The 21179-nt window shown below is 37.0% G+C and overlaps 1 protein-coding gene across 2 annotated transcripts; it reads left to right on the forward strand.

Annotated features, from left to right (window-relative positions):
• The first annotated feature begins 32 nt into the window (after nt 1-32).
• On the forward strand, nt 33-20096 carry LOC128715819 (plectin). 2 transcript variants are annotated; one of them, XM_053810737.1, is made up of 22 exons: nt 33-183; nt 1562-1672; nt 1748-1909; nt 1984-2222; nt 2296-2445; nt 3994-4090; nt 4240-4295; nt 10109-10198; nt 10270-10347; nt 10504-10671; nt 10739-11230; nt 11680-11796; nt 14262-14444; nt 16184-16351; nt 16421-16558; nt 16706-16711; nt 16754-18484; nt 18769-18990; nt 19067-19429; nt 19495-19565; nt 19786-19920; nt 20006-20096. In XM_053810737.1, the coding sequence occupies exons 1-22, from the start codon at nt 33-35 to the stop codon at nt 20094-20096; spliced, it is 5019 nt and encodes a 1672-aa protein (XP_053666712.1). The 2 variants fall into 2 exon arrangements, with proteins under 2 accessions (XP_053666712.1, XP_053666711.1); XM_053810736.1 differs by having other exon boundaries at nt 10739-11231; nt 11657-11820; nt 16421-18484.
• The last annotated feature ends 1083 nt before the right edge of the window (nt 20097-21179 follow it).

Consider the following 21179-nt stretch of genomic DNA (forward strand, 5'->3'; position numbering starts at 1 on the left):
CAGTATAGACCGCGACCCGTTCGCGGCATATTATGTCTCGCGAGGTCTACAGCACAGGTCAAGCAAATCCAAGCACTACCGGTACTAGAAGCCCTGGTCGACCAACGAGAAGATTAACTGAACTGCCGACTGTTGATAAGTCGCCTTCACGAGACTACGGCGGAATCCGAGGAAGACCCTTAGGTGAAATAATTATCGTTTTTACATTGATCGTAATTTTGTATTGTATGCCTCTATTTTTCTCTTTGTATGTAAATCTTTTATATATGGAAATTGCAATTTATCTTCAGTGTTTCATATACTGAAATACGCATCCCTAAGGCCATTCTTCAGTACCAGCTGCACGAAACTTTAACGTCCAGCCGTTCTGAAACTAACATTCGTAGTGATCCACATTAAGCCTTTGCGCAAACATGATAAACACAAACGGATAGAAAAAGATCTATGCGTTATAATCGTGATGCTCAATATTATTGAGTATATCAAAACCAAACCAAAATTACCAAACACGGAGCAGAAATAGGAAAGCTTACGGACTATAGAACAGTCTCAGAATGTTTAACAATGTTTGACATACCTTTGTAGGGAAATTTTAGCTTAGAGTTTTTCTTATGAATATCATATCACATGATTTTCTACTTTGTCAGTTTACTAACGAGATGTGTTTCAACTAACGAGAATCATTCAATCTAACGGCAAAGAGTGGATTATTTGCTTCATCTGCAGTTACAATGTTGGAACCCGCAATGTAGCTATAACAACAACATTTTACTTATCGATTTTGTACGATGAGTACTCTATTCTATCCTCGCTTCGATTGAAAATGCTTTCAATTGATTTCAGTCTGCTCGCTTTAACATGGTATTTCCCAACAACAGTTTGAAATGTTTTATCAATTTTTTTTTACTATACTTCTTTACTATACTTCTTATACGACTTTACAAAACGATGAATTAAAACGCATTTGTTAGACATTTTTATTGCGAACGATTTTCCAAAATACAGTACAACTTCGGGTATCCCACACGCTTTTGTCCATTTGGTCGTGGTAGATGCGAACTGTTTTCAGCTAAGCAAACAATAAGCGCTGTAATTTTAATTTTTAATTTAAATACAGGTAAATACGTCTCGAATCACCATTACAGCATAATTACTAAACATTACTAACACTTCATATCAGCACCAAAACAAAAACCATAACAACATTGTACTACAAATAATTCTCTTAAGAACATTGACAACATCAAATCATATTCATAGATTTTTTTAAGACCAATAATTTTTGTCCATCTTTACCTTGTTGATTTGTTTTACCAGATAAAAATCGAAGACGCGAAAAAAGTTGTACTGTATATGAATAGCATTCATCCCGCATGTAGTACCATAAGTTAACCTTCTTTGTACTGTGTTTGGCTTTCGATCCACGGTAGAATCATCATTAGCTCATGAACGTCACCTTTCCCCATTTTTATAGGGCCCAATACACAACAATCTCGCTCAGGAACTAATTCTCCGCTGAACTACAGCTGGAAGTCTTATCCACATCATAATTCATTTACAGCCATGGGTAGTCCATATTATCGTGATATGGACGAGCCCATCAGCCCTGCTGGTGGTCACCATCGCAGCAGAAGTGCCACTCGCGCTCCTACGCACTCGCTGGAGTATCCCCGTGAGCAACTAAGTACATTTTGTTAAATTTTATCAATGGTCAGATATCTCACGAGTCATACACACATTTGCATAGGAACTCGTTACCAATCATTGGACCGGGGTCTCGTCGATCCACACGATCGAGAATTTATACCAATTCGCGAACCGCGCGATCGTTCCCGGGACCGATCATTAGAACGGGGGCTTTATTTAGAAGAGGAGCTCTACGGTCGACCACCAAGACAAGGTGAAAAGCGCCATTGGTTGACGTCCAATGCTTTAAACGTGCTATAATTTTATAATTATCTGTTTATCTTTCCATCACATTAGCAATGCCGGAACGAGGATATTTAGGAGATTTGCAGGTGCAAAATGGTGAGCTGCAACGCGAGCTCGGTAATCTAAAGAAAGAGCTCGAACTTACTAATCAAAAACTCGGAAGTTCGATGCATAGCATCAAAACGTTTTGGTCCCCCGAGCTGAAGAAAGAACGAGCTCTTAGGAAAGAAGAAAGCGCTAAATATAGCCTGATCAATGATCAGTTGAAGTTACTGAACAGCGAAAATCAGGTACAGATGTTGCTATCAATTTTGTTGCCACCATGATCTCAATTTTTCCCCTTCCCCTTTCCGTTACATTTAGAAACAAGCGATGTTGGTGCGACAACTTGAAGAAGAGCTGAGATTACGCATGAGAGCGCCAAATATCGAAATGCAGCAGCAAATGGAAGCCCTGTATGCAGAGAATGAACATCTTCAAAGAGAAATTTCCATATTGCGCGATACCATTAAGGTAACGTATTGCTTAACATATTTGAGTTCCTATTTATAACGCGTCCGATTGTCAGTTAAGTTATGTTGGCAATTATTTATAATTTTAATATTCACTAGAAACGGCCACGCCGCATCGCCGCAATAAATGTTTATTTTAAAATAGAAGTATAGAGCAGGAGTCTCTAAACTTTTCGGCCCGCGGGCCGTATTGGTTGAAACTGCGATAGTGTGTGGGCCACTAACGCATTATCTAGATGTTGCGCTCGAGATGTTTTGTTTTTCACAATTGCTAGTATTTAATGTAACTGATTGCTGTCATTAGTATTTGAACAATTAAATAAATAAACAACTTTTTTAATTAGACAATTTCTTAAAATGGTAACAATAGCGATTGCGTCGCGGGCTGCACTGGAGGCTCTTGAATGCCGCATACTGCCCACGGGCCGTAGCTTAGAGACCCCTGGTATAGAGCAGGGGTCTCCAAACTTTTCAGTCCGCGGGCCGCATTGGTTGAAACTATGATAGTGTGAGGGCCACTTATATATTACAGGGTTTTACATTAGATAGGATATGGCGAATCCAACTTACTGAATCGTACGAACAGACAAGATCAGACACAAAAACTACAAACTTTAATTAATCGCTAAAATTGGATATGGAATCGCATGCGCAATTTAGTTAATGCCAAATCGGTTGACATGTTTACGTACAGGCGGATTCAAGTGTTGAAATACAAAATTAAGTTGCAATTTAATCACAAGTATTTAACATCATTAAACCTAAGTTTTAATGGATAATTTAAACAAACTTTGTTTAAAATGTCGTACATTAATTTTGAATATTCTATCTCAACTCTTGAATCCGGCAGATATGGAAACAGCCCGGCCGGATTTGACATTCACTAAATTGTGCCCGCGACTCCATATCCAGCTTTTGCGATTCAGTAAATTGTGTTGTGATTCACTATCAATCTCCCAGTTTATCTTATAAGCTTACGCGATTCAATAAGTTGCGCTCATCAGATCTTCCGGGTAATTTAGAGAGATGTTGCGCTCGGGGGATTTTTATTTCACAATTTCTATTATTAAATATTGCTAACTATTTCAGTAATTAAATTGAATAGTTAAGAAATATTACAACTTTCCCAAAATAGACATTTTCATTACAATGGTAATATTAGCAATAGCGTCGCGGGCCGCACTGGAGACTCTCGAGGGCCGCATGCGGCCCGCGGGCCGTAGTTTGGAGACCCCTGGTATAGAGTATCACCAGATATCATCTTTGATCGATATATATCATATATATATATATCAAATAATAAATCAGGTGACAGACAACTTAACGACTGATTTGGTCTAGGTTCAAACCTCAACAAAACCGTGTTCTTCGTGCCCAAGTCGGCTTTTTAGAACCACAAGTCACAGAAAGACTTCAGGCAGACCTGGCAAAACTACAACTGTTACGCTACTAGAAGCATGTGAACCTCAACGCCAACCTCAACCTCAAATTCACTGTTTATCAGTAGAAATTTGTCTATATAGGATATTCATCTTGCTTTTTTATTCAGGAACTGGAACTCCGAATAGAAACGCAGAAACAAACACTTCAAGCAAGGGACGAAAGCATAAAAAAGTTATTGGAAATGCTGCAAAGCAAAGGCATGGGTGCGTATATAATGAACAAAACGTAACAATAAACAGACGCTTTAGCAAACAAAATGTTTTACGCATACATTTTAATCATATACTCGATACTGATACTGATACTATCCTATATGCAACCAATCACTAATAAGCTTTTGTTTCGCTTCTAGGCAAAGAAGAAGAACGACAAATGTTTCAACAAATGCAAGCTCTTGCCCAGAAACAGGTAAGTTTCATTTGTTATTAATGGTTCAATACTTGAAAACAAATTAAATTGACAAAGTAATGCTTTTGTACGGTATAAAAAAACACACACATATTTGTGATGACCAAATTGATGAGACATTTGAGAGAACGTCTTATTATGTACCCGTAACAATAACAGCATGAAATAATTATTATATTTATACGTTGTTTTCTTTTTCTAATCGAAAGCCATCTCCTTAGTAATGATTTTTTCACAATGTTTTTCCAAGACCGTACATTTACATAGTTTGTTGAATTTACATCAGTTTCATGTTTTGGTTTAGCTACCATCTATTTTTATTTCTTGTTTGGTTTAGTACATTTCGCTTCTAACGCTTACGTACCTGTTGTTTGGCGAAAGAATTATGATAACTTATTTGTTAAAACAACCGTGCGCATTAGCAACTACGCTAGCGATCATACACCCACACACGTGGGATAAGCTATTTGTTTCGATCTTTCTCTTTCTCTTTAACTGTAATCTCTATGTTTGTTGTTTATGATTTATTGTTGCTTTATACGTTTTATTTTAATCTATACTTTTGATTTTTCGCTCCTTTCGATTTTATATCATACTCTTTCTCGTTATCTTTATCTCTCTCTTGCTCTCTCTCTTCCACACACACACTGTCTCTGTGATGTCATTCACGTTTCAATTATATGTTCAATGTATATTCGCTACCATATTTCTTGTATATATGTTTTTAGAAGTATCACTGAGCTTTTTAAAAGACAGAAGAATCTTCTATTCTCACAAAAACTTTTTTCTTTATTTATCATCATTTCTTCACACGGATGTAAGATTCATTTTTACTTGTTACTTCCCGATCTTTGTACATGGTATAAGATATGTTGCGATTTATACATTTTTAGTACGATTCGTGAAGATTCTAATTTAATTTTCGTTGTTAGAATTAAAAAAATGCAGCAGATGAAATCAGTTTGCAGATAAATTATCGAGAGATTCATTTCGTTAACTTGCAAGTAATCAGTTAATACAAATTTCATATACTATATCAATTACCTCCGTAGTTCGACAACATATTCTTGCAATATTTAATGGCATATTTGATTATTTTCATTCATTTGTTGACTACTACATAACTATTTCAGTTTTATTTTCATTTTCTTTTGTTTAACCCATTTCAAATAAAAAACACCCGAGAAAGAGTTCATCTCTATAGAGCACTATTGTGCGATCGTACGTTTGTATGCCGGCAATAAAATTGTGTGGGTGTATGTGTGCGTAAGTGTGAGGGTTGTTTTCCGCTATGATCGTATGCTGTCGTTCGCTGGCTCTGCTGTTACGAGAAGGCATCTAGTTTCAATGAAGAAATGCGACCATAACAGTTGGGCTATCAAGTGTTCATAGAATAAAAGATAACGATAGTATTAACAACATCGCAAAAATATCAAATGCACACAACAGATTAAGTACTCAAATGCAGTAATCTTGTTTATAAAAAAAGTATACAGCTGGCAGAAAATTCTATGTGGCACACGTTTATGCAGATAATCATTGAAATCCATTTAATGTTAGTCCAGAACATGACAATGCAATTAAATGTAAGCAAAAATGTTAGCGGATGATGACGATGATCATAAAAAATAATTCTTTCGTCAAAACAAATGCGATACTTGACGAAACGTGTAGAGGCAAAAATGGTTCATACAATTTTATACTGATAAAACACAATTAGCCATTGTTCTAAAATTGTACATAAAGTTTACACGTATAAGTAGATCTTATTGTTGACGCTAACTTCTAATGCAAAGAACATGAAACGAATTGTCTACGTTATGAATGCAAAAGACTACCAATTAAAAATTATTGTCACAAATAGTAGCAAAAAAGAAAGCAAAATTTTGTTTACTGTACAAATAATGTTGAAGAAAAGAACTGTTTTTTCACACTTAAAATATGTCAATTTGAGACAACACAATATGCGCTTTATCTAGTGAAGCATTAAATACATCATGAAGTGAGAAACAAAAGCATTTATATAATACATAGACCATTTAGAAGGTATAAGCTCTTTATTTATATTACAACACTGTAGTACGCTTCTGATTCTGTTTGGCAAACCATATACTACTATCTAACGACGAGAAACCGATTTTTCCCAGTTTATAATTCAAGATAGCAAAGCAACCAATCATTAGATTTTTTCATTTCCTTACGTTACATAAACAACTATTATTTGATTGTCTTTATCACAACCCTCATTAGATCAAAAAAATTTCTCAGCATCCTACAAATTGCGGATTCTAGGGAACATTACTTTCATATTAGTTTATGAAAACATGGAGCTTACTTGTAACTCCAGTCTACGACATGGATCGGACGGCATGTCATAAACTAGGCCAATGCAAACCAAAAACTATCCAAACTAATTAACTGACCATTGTTAAAAAATAACAACATCCGCTAAACGAAAACAAACCAACATCCAGTGTTGTCTTCTCTCTCCTCTCTTTCTCAAACGGCCATATTTTCAGATGTTTGATTTCGCCAACTGCACAACTACCACACCTGATTTAATGCGTAGCAGTTTTTATCCAGCCCAGCCAACGTCCGTACTAAGTTCAAACTACCACAACATCGCTCCAACATCTAAGCTGTTTGAAGTGCGCTCCGGACGATTGCCGGCCCGCCGCTACAGCATAAGTGGCAGTGTGCCATTGTCCTCCATGGTTGATTACTGCAATTTGTCCGAGAACGCGGCCAACCTTTATACACAATCGGCCAATCTGACCAACTTGTTAAACGAAACCACCAAATCATTATCCCGCTCTTCTAATATATTAAATATGCGCTCCTTGGGCACTACGGCCACAGGCGATAGTGGAATGAATCTACCTATGAGCCATGCATCGACACTCTTTACACAACCATCACATACTTCAGCACCAACATCTTCTTCCAATACCGTTTGCGGTGTCCTCGATCCATCGCCATCGATGCCACTTGACCGGATGGCCACCTCGGCTGCTGCTTCAGCGGCAGCAGCCTCGGGGTTTCTTTGTTCATACCCGAACACATCCAGTATCTCCCATTTACCGAATACGCTTAGTAACAATTCCAACTTATCGTACTATCACCATCACCTGCAGCACCATCTGCCTCAGCTTAATCAGCAAATCATGTCTCTACCGCAACAACTGCAACAGTCACAGCAAAACTTATTCTCTAGTACCGGATATAGACCGTCAACCGACTACCTGCTCTCAAAACCGATTTACAGCAATAACACTATTAATGCTTCAACGAACGTCTCCTCATTCATGTCGCAGCCACACAGTATGCAATCCCAGACGAAGAATCTTCTATCGCAGCATCATTTTCTCTCTAACCCAAACATTACTCGTTCATTAACTAACTTGCCTTCCTCTACCACATCTGCTTATCCTTACGATCGTAATATGCCATCGGCATCCACTTTACGCTATCCATCGTCTTTGGATCATTCGCACTATCTGCACACGATGCACGATAATATCGATAACAGCGCCTTCTTCAAATATCCTACCACGTATCATGCTCCTTTTTCCAAACTAGACTTAGACTATAGTAGGGCAAACGATATGAAACGCCAAGTTAGCTTTAAATTTGATGTCGACACTTTATCCATTGATTCATAGATCTGTGGTAAACGGACCTTTTCACCTTATGGACAACGAATATTGAATAGGCATGCAAATGAATTAGATAGAACATATTCTTTTACATAGAATCGTCGTACCAATGCATTTTTAGAATGAGATTCGATGATAAATGTAACTACAATAGTGTACACACACACACACACACACACACACACACACACACACACACACACATACAATAGATATCGACCAGCAACATTTCGTATTTGATGATAATGTATGGTAAAACTAATACGTTCCAAGACTGCCAAACTGCCAGCTACACTTGCCATAGCTGTACATACGAAATTTAATGTAGAGTATTTTACAATTTTGCTTACTTCAGTTCCAACGGTGATGTTATTAAAACGTATTATTAACACATTTTCATCAACGCAATTCTTGTGCTTTGAGCTTAGACGAGCGATCGTGAGTGATTCACAAACAAACTATAGTATGTGGTGCAGCCAGTATGATTGTGTATAACTATGTAATTCTCTAAGGAGCATATTGCCAATTATTAAACGCCAACATGTAGAAAAGTAACGGTTTAAACTAGTGCAAACATGAGTTGTGGTATTGTTGAAATGCCTTTCAAAAATTTTAAATTAAAATGTTAAGAACATTACATTCACGATAACAGCCTATGTAAAAAAAAAACGCCAACAAATAGGCCAAAAGTCAAGAAAGCTTTACGATTATGTTGCCAAACTGAAGGTATTAGCTACTTAAACCAAGTAGTAGAAAAACATTCTCGAATACTTATGAAAAACAATAGATTTACTGTGTTGCGTTAGTTTGCGTTGAAAAACTAGATCATTTACAATTTCTCGCATAAAATAATCGTATAAGTCAGTTCATATCTACTACGATCAATTCTTTAATCTTCATCTGATTTCTGATCATCGATTGTTTAACTTGATGTATTGTAAACGATATGTAGAAAACATGATTGTTTTACTCACCAAGATTAAAACCATTACAGCTCATAGTTATAATCCACAGTACATTAAGATAGCTTGGCGAACATTTTCAACGACACAGATTAAGAAACGATCCACTGATTTCAATACAAATGTTACTTGATATTATTGTGATAAATATGAGACCCTTTCTGGTGGAAACGAAGCTATGAACAAAATTTAACGAAAAACAATGTAAAACAGTCAATGTCAATTAAACACAGTGCGCTCCACTTCATTGGTATGTACATGATTTCATTTAATGTGAATTTAGCACGCGCGATTATGTTATTGGAGCAATTAAATTTGTACGTCTTTCACTACTATAAATAAGAATTTTACTTTTACTAGAATACAACATCATGATATAACTGTACTTTCAACGAAAACTGTAAACAAAATTTAATGGGTTACGAGTTACGATGTAGGCGCAGTTGCATATGTAATAAACATGAATAACGTAGATTGGATTTTAGCTATATTTGATACGTTGTTTTATTTTATATCTTACGATCTCTTATCAAACGATTCCGTTGTAATGTATTAAGTACAACGAGCAAAACAAGTGCACATGGAATCTTTACAAATGTTTACCACCATTTAACATTAGATATCAATGTTAATAGACAAATCCAGCCCGAGTGATAACAAATAGACGAACAGGTGGAGCATGTTAACAAAACAACTCAGTATTAATGAATAAGCTAAAGCTGTAAAGTCAAGGTTGCAATTTTCAAAGCGAGCAAGTACGCTATATTTAAAGAAAGTTTGAAGTTTAGACATGCTGTGTTACAGTTTCCTTGAGTTCGAACGCATTTTAGTAGCTTTTGTTTGTTACTGCAAAGTATATCATAAGACTAATAAAATCGAATTTAAATCTGAAATACAGTCAATTAATCAATTAAATCAAAAATCGTTCGAAACGTTATTTTACGGCCATTCGATCATTAGTTTCTGCCATGCTCTCTCGAATAGTAGTGCCTTCGAATATTTATGAAACTGCAATCCTCACACTACAAAAGCGGCACTGTACTGTGAAGATCTACGATCATAGAACTTTCAATCCTAAACCTGTTTGTGAAGCCTTAAGTATATTAGAAAAAGACAAAACAACGAATCCGAACGGTTGTATTTGGACGTGTGAGCAAAAAGTTTTAAAGTCAGTTTTTTGTATTTATTTTTAAAGCTGGATGATTTTCGCTTGGAAATCACACGTCGCGATCAAGAGATAATGGCAATGGCCGCTAAAATGAAAACGCTTGAGGAACAGCACCAGGTACGTAACCGTCTGTTGGACTGCTCTGTCCAAATTGTGCCACTGCTTACAGTTTTCATCATTGTTCACAGGATTATCAACGTCATATTGCTGTTCTCAAGGAATCGCTATGCGCAAAAGAAGAGCATTACAATATGTTACAATCAGACGTAAGTATAACGACACAACCGGATGTATGGTACATTTGTATTACAAGTTAATATTTCATATTTCATTAAATAATTGCATTGAAATGTACCAAAAAAACCATTTCCTCGATCCTCGAGCGTGGCTCCAATCAGTGTTAATTCTATTTGTTTCGGCAGGTTGAAGAGCTTCGTAATAGATTAGAGGAGAAAAATCGAATGATTGAAAAGAAGACACAAGGTACAATGCACACCGTTCAGGAAAAGAATCGACTACATACAGAACTTACGGAACTAAAAGAACATATGGATATAAAAGACAGGAAGATAAATGTTCTACAACGAAAGGTATTTATTGGAAGCGTGCTGATTGAGCAAATAATTCGATAGCCTTTATATGATTTAATCGTGACAGATTGACAATTTGGAAGATTTACTGAAAGAGAAAGATAATCAAGTGGATATGGCACGTGCGAGGCTCAGTGCAATGCAGGCACACCACTGCAGTTCAGAGGGGGCGTTGACGAGTCTAGAAGAGGCAATCGGTGATAAGGAGAAGCAAATGCAACAATTGCGCGACCAGCGAGATCGTGCCGAAGCCGAGAAAAAAGAAGAACGAGAGCTGCATGAACGCGAACTCGCCGAATTTAAGATGAAGCTTCATTCCTTGGACAGCGAGGTTGAAAAGCTAACGACTCGTCTCCATAGAGCTCTGGCTGAAAAGGATCGCTTGGAAGCAAAACTGGAGAGCTCGCAAAGTGAACTTGGAAAGTCTAAAGCAGAGCTTGAACATAAGTCGGCAAGCGATGTCGGTCGCAGTGGAGCCGACTGGGAACATGCAAAACAGCGGTTGTCCCGCCTTGAATTGGAAAATGAACGTCTACGAACCGAATTGGAACGGTCACAGGTAATGTAGAATCAGTAGCATCCCAACTGGATCTCAATTGATGAATATATACCTTCTTAAATAAGCTATGTATGGCTTTATTATGACCTACATTCTGCCGAGCATTCAGATGTGAAGCGTTGGCATATTTCGCTTATTTTCGTTCAATCTCTATACAAACACTAGAACCCATGGTATCCTATACAGTTGTGGAACATTTTGATCAACATTGTCAACCACGTCTGTGCAACTCGTTTTCATTCGTCTTGTTTTATTGAATATTTCTTTTTTCACATTATGTTCATTCTATTCTTTGAGCCTAACCTTACCATCTTGTTTAATCATCCTTATTGTTTAATGGTTAGATTTATTGTAAATGAATTTTTGGTATTTATAATATGAAGCAAAGGAAGTAGACATCTAACTCATAATGTTGTTCAACGTAATTCTTGAACATTTCGATGTTTCAGACCACTTTTGGTAGATCTACATTAAGTACGTCGCAAGAACTAGATCGAGCGCAAGAGCGAGCAGACAAAACAACAAACGAGCTAAGGCGCACGCAGGCTGAGCTACGAGTGACACAAGTAAGCCTAAAACGTTTTTTTTTTGTTGGTACACTTCAGGCTAAAACATTGTTTAGCTGTTTTAAATCATTATTGCGTCTTACGGTTACTATTTTTCATCTCATTATTTTAATAACTTGAAAAACAGTTTACCATACACATGTACAAAAAAACTCTGTAAATCAAAAATAAAATATATTTATAATATATGTATATGTATGTATATTTATATACATATACATTATATATTAACATGTATGCTTATATAATCTCATACATATATATTTATATATATATATACATATATACATCATTTAAGTAAATTAAAAAATTGCTTGATTATCTGAAGTGAACTGATAATCAAGCTAACGACAGATTAATAGCCATTGATTTGTTCGTTTGATGCAAGTTATGTTCTTACAACTTGGAACATAAACTAGATGGAGCTTTCAAAAAATTTCACAGAGAACTGTCCCAAATTTTCTTTAGGTTATTTTTTATTAAAAAAAAGTTTTTGTTATAAATATGAATGCGTCTCCATTTTTGAACACAGCGCATTACAAAGACCCTGATTTTTCTTTTAAATTTTTTACTTCGAATAACTGTGTTATGTGCTAGTACATAAAAATAGTTACAGAATGTGTAAATTTTTGTCATCAGAGAATCAATCTGTCTCTGTCGTAAAGCTGAAATTACACTAAATTTTACAACGTAGTTACAAATGGACGCATATATAAAGGAAGAATAATCATTCTTGTACCATACCATGTGTTATACACAACTTTTAATGAATAAAAATATGGTGTTTATATCAATTGCGGTACATAAAAACCTATGTATCGCTAACATAGCTAATCTTTCAAAATATCGCAAGGATGTTCGTTTTTCGTCTTTTAATTTCCCGTCGTATTTCATGGTAAATCGTAGATGCAATATGAAGTAAAAACATTAATTATTTGATCCATTTAAGTAATTGTAACGCTTGTATAAAACCATAATTTGGCTAGGTGAATAAATTGTGAAAACATGCTTTGATGTAACTGTTTCTTGTGCATGTTTTGGAATTCACGCGCTTTAAATGTGAAAATGATGCTTGATTTCATGTAACTGTTTTTAATTTGGTCTTACATTGATTACCTGTAAATCGTAAATACATATTATTATTTTTCTTACACGAATGTCGTGGATTGTGAACAAAATAAAAACTAGTTTGCTCCAGAAAAACTATTTATTCACCTTTTTTATTCTTGATAAGGATATTATTGTTATCTAATCTTTTTTGACAATTATATCAGTAAGCTATAATTACACCGACAGATGTGTTTTTCTATGTTTCCCTAAAATTTATTGTAATCATTCCCAAGCTGTAGTACCAGTCACTTATTTTGGTTTAAGATGTGAAGCATAGAAAACATTTCTACGATAGAAATATTCGTTACATCGTTTTGTGAGCATCCCCTATCGCATATTCAAATAGATATTTTTTATGTTCAATTCATTACACAACAAATAACACAATCACTGATAAACCGTTCACCAACGTTTTATAGGAACATACGGTACACGATTTTGTGAGTAGCAACTTTTTACACAATCTTGCTCTTTTCTCACTAATTCATTGATTTGATTTAAGATTGAAGATAATGCCAAAAAAATTATTTTAACAGCAATTGTCTTGTACCATTATTCGTTTTATATGCTCTATTTCTTGTTATTAGATTTATACGATTATTCTTAACAGTAATTGTCTTCAGTTCTGCCACGTTCATTGACATATTGAAATTATTTCAATTTCCTTGATTATTTACTTCCAAATGAATCTTCGGACATTAACATTATCGATTTTTCACGCTGACATTATCACAAATCACTAAGTGATGTTTATTATTGCTACACATGCACTCAAAATACTGTTGATTGAATATACTATACAGTTTCAAAAGCAGGAGCGGAATAAAATCACACAATTAGCAATACAGCTTTTTTGCCTACTCTTTATATAGTACACATAATCATCTTAAACACGTGGTTAGAGAATGTTAACAGTTGTTGAGCTTTTGTTATTACCAAAATCTTCTTGTTCTTAGTATGTTTTTTTTCTGTTACTGAGTTACTATACCGATTCCATGGCCACTTGTATATCACTAAAAATTATTGTTATTGGTTGGTTGTCAATCTCTTAAAACTCCTAGCCTTTTTATCGTATGATATTTACTAAGAAGTGTACTATACAATACAATTCTCTTTTAACTATCATAACACATAGCAATATGTATTTTAAGTATAACATTGCTATAGTATTTGCTTGCGTTAAAACTTCATAAAATTCGATTTTGATTTCATTTTCTTTCCTTTCTTTTCTTTTTTCTCTCCGCGTTTCTTTCTCTCGTTTCCATCCCATTTCTTAACCTGTGTCAATTGTGCAATTGATGCGCTGCGACTCTGCATTACAACTTACTGAATCGAACGGCTATTTTAACGCCTAGACCGACGCTGAACGATCAAGAGCGGAAGCTGCCGCCTTGCAAGAAAAATTAGAGAAGAGTCAAGGCGAAGTCTATAGACTTAAGGCTAAGCTTGAAAACGCACAAGGTGAACAGGAAAGCTTGAAACAGGAAATGGAAAGAGGCCAGGCTGGTATACAACGAATTGTTAGTGAAAGAGATAAGGTAATTTCCTGTTTCTTTGTTTTGAATTTACTCACAACATACCCTCACATGACTGGCTTGATTACATACATTCCACACAATCTTTGCTCTTACATTGGCATTTTATTAGGATATGCCATAGATGCTAGTTTTCTATAGCTGAAAATATACCCGCAAGTGTGTTATTGGAGACTGGGATGCTAATTCGTTTTAACAACTTTGACAACGTGTTCCTTTCCCGGCATCTAAGATTGCCTAAACATAATTGCTTTCATTTGCGCGTATTGTTTCAACACGGACCTTGACGTATAGTGCACTATTTGCATTCATTATTTTAAGTTTCCTTATTTTGACTCATGTACACATTACTGCAGCAAATTACTGAACCTTCCAATACAACAATCGATTCTTTCTAATTTAACTGTGTTGTAATTTTCATACAATAATCTCGTACATATCAAACACGCTCACGAACAACAACTATAAGTGCGTACGAACTAAACAAGCATCAATATGATCCATGAGACTACATTGTAGATCACTGCAAAGTTTCTTATATCACAACCGTCTTTTTATTCAACATTCCTAACTAGTACCTTGATCACCTTGTACCATCATCATGTCCTACAATATAAATCGTATGAGTGTCGTATAGCAAACAATAGCAAGATATAATCAACAATGTACTACACACACACATGTTTTGTGGATATGGATTAGATAAGTAGTTAGCAGTGGCATTTCCCAATACAATAATGGGTCTCGCAAAAGGGATGTCTTCATTTACAAATGGCGATATGTTTTATTACCAAATTTTCATGCATTCATTCGACCGATCACACATTACTTAAATTTTAAAATAATACCAAACACATCTAATTTACTATTAATGCTATAGCAGAGTATGCTCGGAAGCATAGTAATGTATTGCAAAACTTCTTAATTAAAGTGAACCATTATTTGGACCATTGATAGTAAAGCTTAAAAAGCACATTGAACGAATTGAAACCACTTTTCTTTTTTGCTTTTTACAAATTTTAATACTGATTCGGGCATTTTGTTTAGAAAAATCGATAAAATATTAGCTTAGCACACCACAGGCATGGAAACACGTCTTGGCTTCACCGACCTCCATAGCCATTGCAACTGACTATTCAGCTATGTGCACCATAATATCTTGAAATTCATTAAGCCACAAGAAGATAAAAAGAGAACAATAATTAACTTCAACTATAATGCATGCAGCTAACTACTTATGAATCCATGCTGTAAGTGTAAACACCTGCATATATCTGCCTACATATAAAATGTAACTAATGTCTAATTATAAGTACCTATCTAGAATATACAAATGACATGGCTGTATGTAAATATTGAATGATTGGTAGCTCAAATCTATCGCTCCTGCAGTACGTTATCACTCTACGCTTTGTAGTGTAAACTCTATAACCTTATTTATTTCCCACATTCAATCCGATATGTCTATGGTTGCTTGAAATGGCCTTGAACTTAACGGCAATAAATAAAAAAAATATCATTCAACTAACAGCCCTGAATGCACCACTGTCATAGTACGGAAAACATCAATGCAAAGCTCCCATTCTCCACTTTTATACACTAACCGAATATTTATGGGAACTTTTTTGTTAATACGAATACATCACTTCGCTCGATTATTGTAATACCAAGGAGCTCGATAGTTGCACAAAAGTAATCTAAACATTTTAATTATATTGCTGATCACTGTTCCACACATTCAGGCGTACACTGAGCTGGAAAAGATTCGCGAAGAACTTGAGCGTACGCAGGCTACACTTGGGAAATCACAGCTTACTCAAGAAAAACTGCAAAACTCGCTCGACAAAGCACAAAACGAAATTGATCATTTACAGGAAAAATTGGACAAGAGTGGTGGCGAAACCCGCAGGGTAAGTAAGCATAGTGGACGTTGAACATAACTCAAAATTGGACATTAATATGCTCTCCTTGTTTCACAGTTACAACTTGAGAAGGAAAAAATTAACTATGAATTTGAGAACATTCAATCACAGTTGGATAAATCATTGGGACAATCTTCGCGCATCCAAAAAGAAAAAGAGGCTGCACAAATGGACCTCGATCGCTATCGAGATAAGGCAGATAAACTACAGTCATCCCTTGCCCGTTTGCAAAAGGAGCGCGATGTACTTGGTGATGAGTTGGAAAAATTGAAAGAAAAATCCGAATCTACCCAAAGTAATGCCCTCAAATACCAGCGCGAACGCGATGCAATTCAGACCGAGCTTGAAGTGGTCAAAGAACGGTGGGAAAAAGCTCATCAAATCCACCAGAAGCTTCAGATGGAACGAGATGATGCCATTACCGAAGTCGATATATTGAAGGAAAAGTTGGACAAGGCTCTGTATGCTAGCCAGAAGCTAATTGATGAGAAAGAAACCTCTACCAAAGAGTTCGAGAAAATGCTCGAGAAGTATGATCGGGCACAGAATGAAATTTACAGGTTGCAGTCACGAGTGGACACCGCAGAAGCCGATCGCAACCGATTGGAGGTAGAAGCAGAACGTTCTGCATTGGCGGCCTCAAAGGCGCGCGAAGACTTGCGTAAAATACAAGAAGAAACAACACGGCTCCAAGAAGCTTGTGATCGTGCCGCAATGCAGCTTGGTCGTTCGAAGGAACTCGAGGATAAGGCCAAGGAAGATGTGGACATGATTCGTGAAAGACTGGACAAATGTCAAACCGATTTGCGCCGGGCACAATCAGAAAAGGAAAACCAACAGGCAGAAGTCGAACGTTTGACATACGAATTGGATCGCTCCCATAATCTATACACTAAACAAACGGCATCGCTTGATTCAGCACAGGAAGAGATTGCACGCTACGGACTGGAGGTCGAAAAAATGCGCGAGCGTTACGAAAAAACGGCGGCTGAGCTGCGTCGACTGCAGGAGAATGAATCCTTCTCACGCGAAGCTCGACGAATGAAGGATGAAAATGATAGGCTACGCGAAAAGTACGACAAAGTTATAGTGGAGCTAGAGAACTTCCGCGGTAAATCACAATACGAGCAGGAAACGTTCGACAAGATGAAGGAAAAGTTTGAGGTACGAGAAAATGAGTACCAAACGATGGAGCTCAAACTGCACGAAACCAGTCTGCAGCTCGATCTGGCCAGGGCGGAAGTTACTAAGTTGATCTCCAATCAGGACAAACAGCGTTCGGATGCTGAACGAGCTCACATTGAATATGAAAAAATCCGAGACAAGCATGAAAAACTCATCAAAGAAGTGGAGCGCTTGCGGCAGAATCCACAGTCTGCCATCAGCCCCGGTGCGTTGGCCGCTGCCAGTACGGTAAGCTTAACAGACAAAAACGAACTTGAGCGTTTGCGGGAACGTTTAGAGAAGGCACTGCAAAGTCGCGACGCCACCGAAATGGAAGCAGGACGATTGGCTAAGGAGCTCGAAAAGGCGCAGCTACATTTGACCAAACAGCAGGAAGTTTACGAAGCTACGCGCATCGAGTTCGAGCGTATGTCAGCCGAACTGACACGTGTACTCGAGCGGCTTGAAAAAGCTGAAGCCGAAAAGGAAACGCTTCGCCAATCGACGAAGATATACGAGAAACATCATCAGCAGCATGCCAGCAACCATCATGTCGAGCAAAGCCTCATGAAACTGGAAGCCGATAACAAGCAGCTGATGGCGGAACGCGACCAACTTGTGATGCAGTTGGAAAAGAGTCAAGACATGCTTATGAGCTTCCAGCAGGAGCTTAACGCAGCTGAATTAGAATTACAGCGGCAGTGTGAAGAAAATCGTCGGCTTAAGAGTTCACCCCAGCAGCAAGGAACTGTTTCAACTCCACCTCAACAGGCTCAGGCTGCGGCCCAGGAAATTCAAAGTTACAAGAAAGAAATCACTAAGCTGAAACAAATGCTCCAGGAATCCGGTTCACGTGGGGATAATGAGCTTGAGCAGTGGCGTAAAGTTGTCGAGCAGGAAAAGAACCGCGCGGATCAAGCGGAAAAGGCTGCAATAGAGTTGCAAAAGCGAATGCAGGTAGGATTACAAAACACTGATTATGCTGCCCTTTCTTTTTCTTGGCGTAATGACCTACTAATTCATATGCCTGCGATTTCTGGCATGCTAAACTTATTTTACCTCGTCTGTATGGGGGAACTGTCCGGATGAGAGTTTGTCTCGGTCCTGTCGTATGATACTGGCATCGCTAACAAATTCCACACCGGGCTGCCGGGATAGTCGCTTTATTGCCACATATTTTAGTAAGATCTGTTAGACCGGCAAAACCCTTGCTAATCAAATTGTTTCTTATTACGTGTCAGGTAATGGAGCAACAATTGAAACAGCAACTATTACAAATGACCAACATGCAGAAACAATTACAACAGCAATCAACGCAACAACAGCAACAACAGCAGCAACAATCGCCGTCAAATAAAAAGGAATTAGAAAAACTGCAGGAGGAACTCAAAGCTGCGGTCACCCATCGAGACCAGTTCCAAAATCAGCTCGAGTTATTGGTGCAAGAGCTTGAAAAGAGCCAAGTAACTATGACCTCAAACCTCAATTTGTAGTGCACAAAGTCTAAAATGAATCTCTCTTATCTTAACATTTTTATAGACCGAAGCTCTGGATGCTACTAAAAAGACTCAACAGCATCAACAGCAGGTTGGCCAACTCCAACAGCAGATTCAGCAATTGCAGCAGCAATTGCAACAAGCCACGCAGGCAGCAAATCAAAAGGTAGCGCAGAATGCAGGCGTAAGTGAAGCAGAGCGCAAGCAGCTAGAAGCACAAATGAAACAAATCGAAGACGCAACTCGGCTGCTAGAAAGCGAAAGAAAAACATTTGAAGATCAGCGCAAAGCCATTGAAAACAAGCGTAAAGAGTTGGAGGATAAGGAAAAGAATCTCATCGAATTCGATAAGCAGCTTAAGAAGCGCAAAGAACAAATGGACCAACTAGAAAAATCACTACAAAAGGTATCATATCTTCGTTCAGATCATTGTAACATTACACTTGACACATGTTTCTTGTTTCTTTTCAGGCTGGCGGAACTGCCGCTGCTGCTGGAGAATTGAACAAACAGTTAACAGAAACTCAGCAGATGTTAGACAAGTAGGTTGATATAAATTATTTGTATTAATTTTCTGCCAATAGTCACTGGGCATTTTATATTAAGGATAATATTTTTATAAATCTTATTTTTTATCGCATTTATCGATTTACTCTGCATGGCAACATCCTACAGAAAGCATCAATTCGAATATTATTTACGCTATTCTTGTGCAGCATAACCCGTGACAAATAAAACCATCTTATTTTTTTCACAATGCAGAGCATCAAAAGAACTGGGCGATGCAAAGGAAGAAGCCAAACGATCAGCTGCTGAAACTGAACGGCTCTTACAATTAGTGCAAATGACTCAAGAAGAACAGAACCAGAAGGAGAAAACGATAATGGATTTGCAGCAGTAAGTATATTCCAAATTTGCAACCCGACCCGACCCCCATATCCCGACTAACGAATCACTTACCAACATGTGCTTTTAATTCCAGAGCCTTAAAAAATGCTCAAGCAAAGTTGAAAACAGCACAAGCACAGCCACAGGATGCGGGACCAGCAGGATTCCTCAAGAGCTTCTTCTAAAAAAAGGGTTTCCTTCTCTGGTTCTGCTATTGGTGTATTTTAGTTCATTGTACACCATTTATTAATCGTATTTGGATGCCACAAAATATTTAAAAAAACAACAACAATATCGCAAAAAGAGTACAACTACTAGTAGTAATTCCGTTTAGAGATGCTGAATAATTCAGGGTACCATACTAGCAACTTCACTCGATACGGTGAGTAGTTTTGCAACAGTTTTGTTAAATGTTTGCCTGTTATATTGCATTGCATTGTTTTTAAACGCGCAGTAAGATTGTACAGTAACAAAACAAGGGATACATTAGTTTTCTGAACCATATTTTTCTGTTAATTCTTGGGACGTTGGCAATTGATTAAGTGGTTAATTATTGATCGACTAGAAAGTCAAAGCAGAAGCATGTCTTCTGTATGAACATTGCACAGAATAATAGAAATTGCTTTAATGCGATGTAGTCACTACTAGCCAGTGAACGATCTTTATTATAAGCAATAATCTTACATGTCCTGTAAAGCAGCAGCAAGCCAAATGGAGAAACGATGAAGCTAGGCGATTAAAGCATATAGCCCATGTGGCAACCATTTAGAGATATTTAGTAGAACATGTGAAAATTCGCTGCCATTTCATTATTTACTTTCAATGAATATTAACAAATGAAGGTTTTCGAAAACTACAAAGATTCTAACTGCACCCTCCAGTTCTCCATTACATTACCGGGAAAATCTAGTATTTATGTGCAATGATGGTTCAGTTATATGTTAAATACTATGAAGGAATGCAAAAGACCTGTTAGAACACTTAGTTAAAATATGAATGCCAGAGAGTCTATCTCTTTCAATTTTTCTGAGGACCGTTAAAAGTATCACCCTCAAATACAACAGTATTTCGTTTGATGATATTAGAATAGGAAGATAATACACTTGACAAAACAAAATCATAAACGACCAGTTTTGAGCCACCGTAAATGTTGGATACGTAATACAAACGTACCATACATGCCAGTAAAATACAAAACCAATCAGTTATATAGTATTTTACGCACCTACGTATTGAACGATACACCGTATAAGTAGAGCAAAAAATAC

Source organism: Anopheles marshallii, chromosome 3 (genome assembly GCF_943734725.1).
Source record: "Anopheles marshallii chromosome 3, idAnoMarsDA_429_01, whole genome shotgun sequence".
Taxonomy (NCBI): Eukaryota; Metazoa; Arthropoda; class Insecta; order Diptera; family Culicidae; genus Anopheles; species Anopheles marshallii.

Bases quoted from the DNA above. Each gene is read 5' to 3' on its own strand.
- LOC128715819 (XM_053810736.1), top strand. From the start codon at position 33: ATGTCTCGCGAGGTCTACAGCACAGGTCAAGCAAATCCAAGCACTACC. The intron at 1,910-1,983 runs GCCATTGGTTGA...CCATCACATTAG, and splicing joins ACCAAGACAAGGTGAAAAGC to CAATGCCGGAACGAGGATAT. The intron at 14,445-16,183 runs GTAATTTCCTGT...CCACACATTCAG, and splicing joins TTGTTAGTGAAAGAGATAAG to GCGTACACTGAGCTGGAAAA.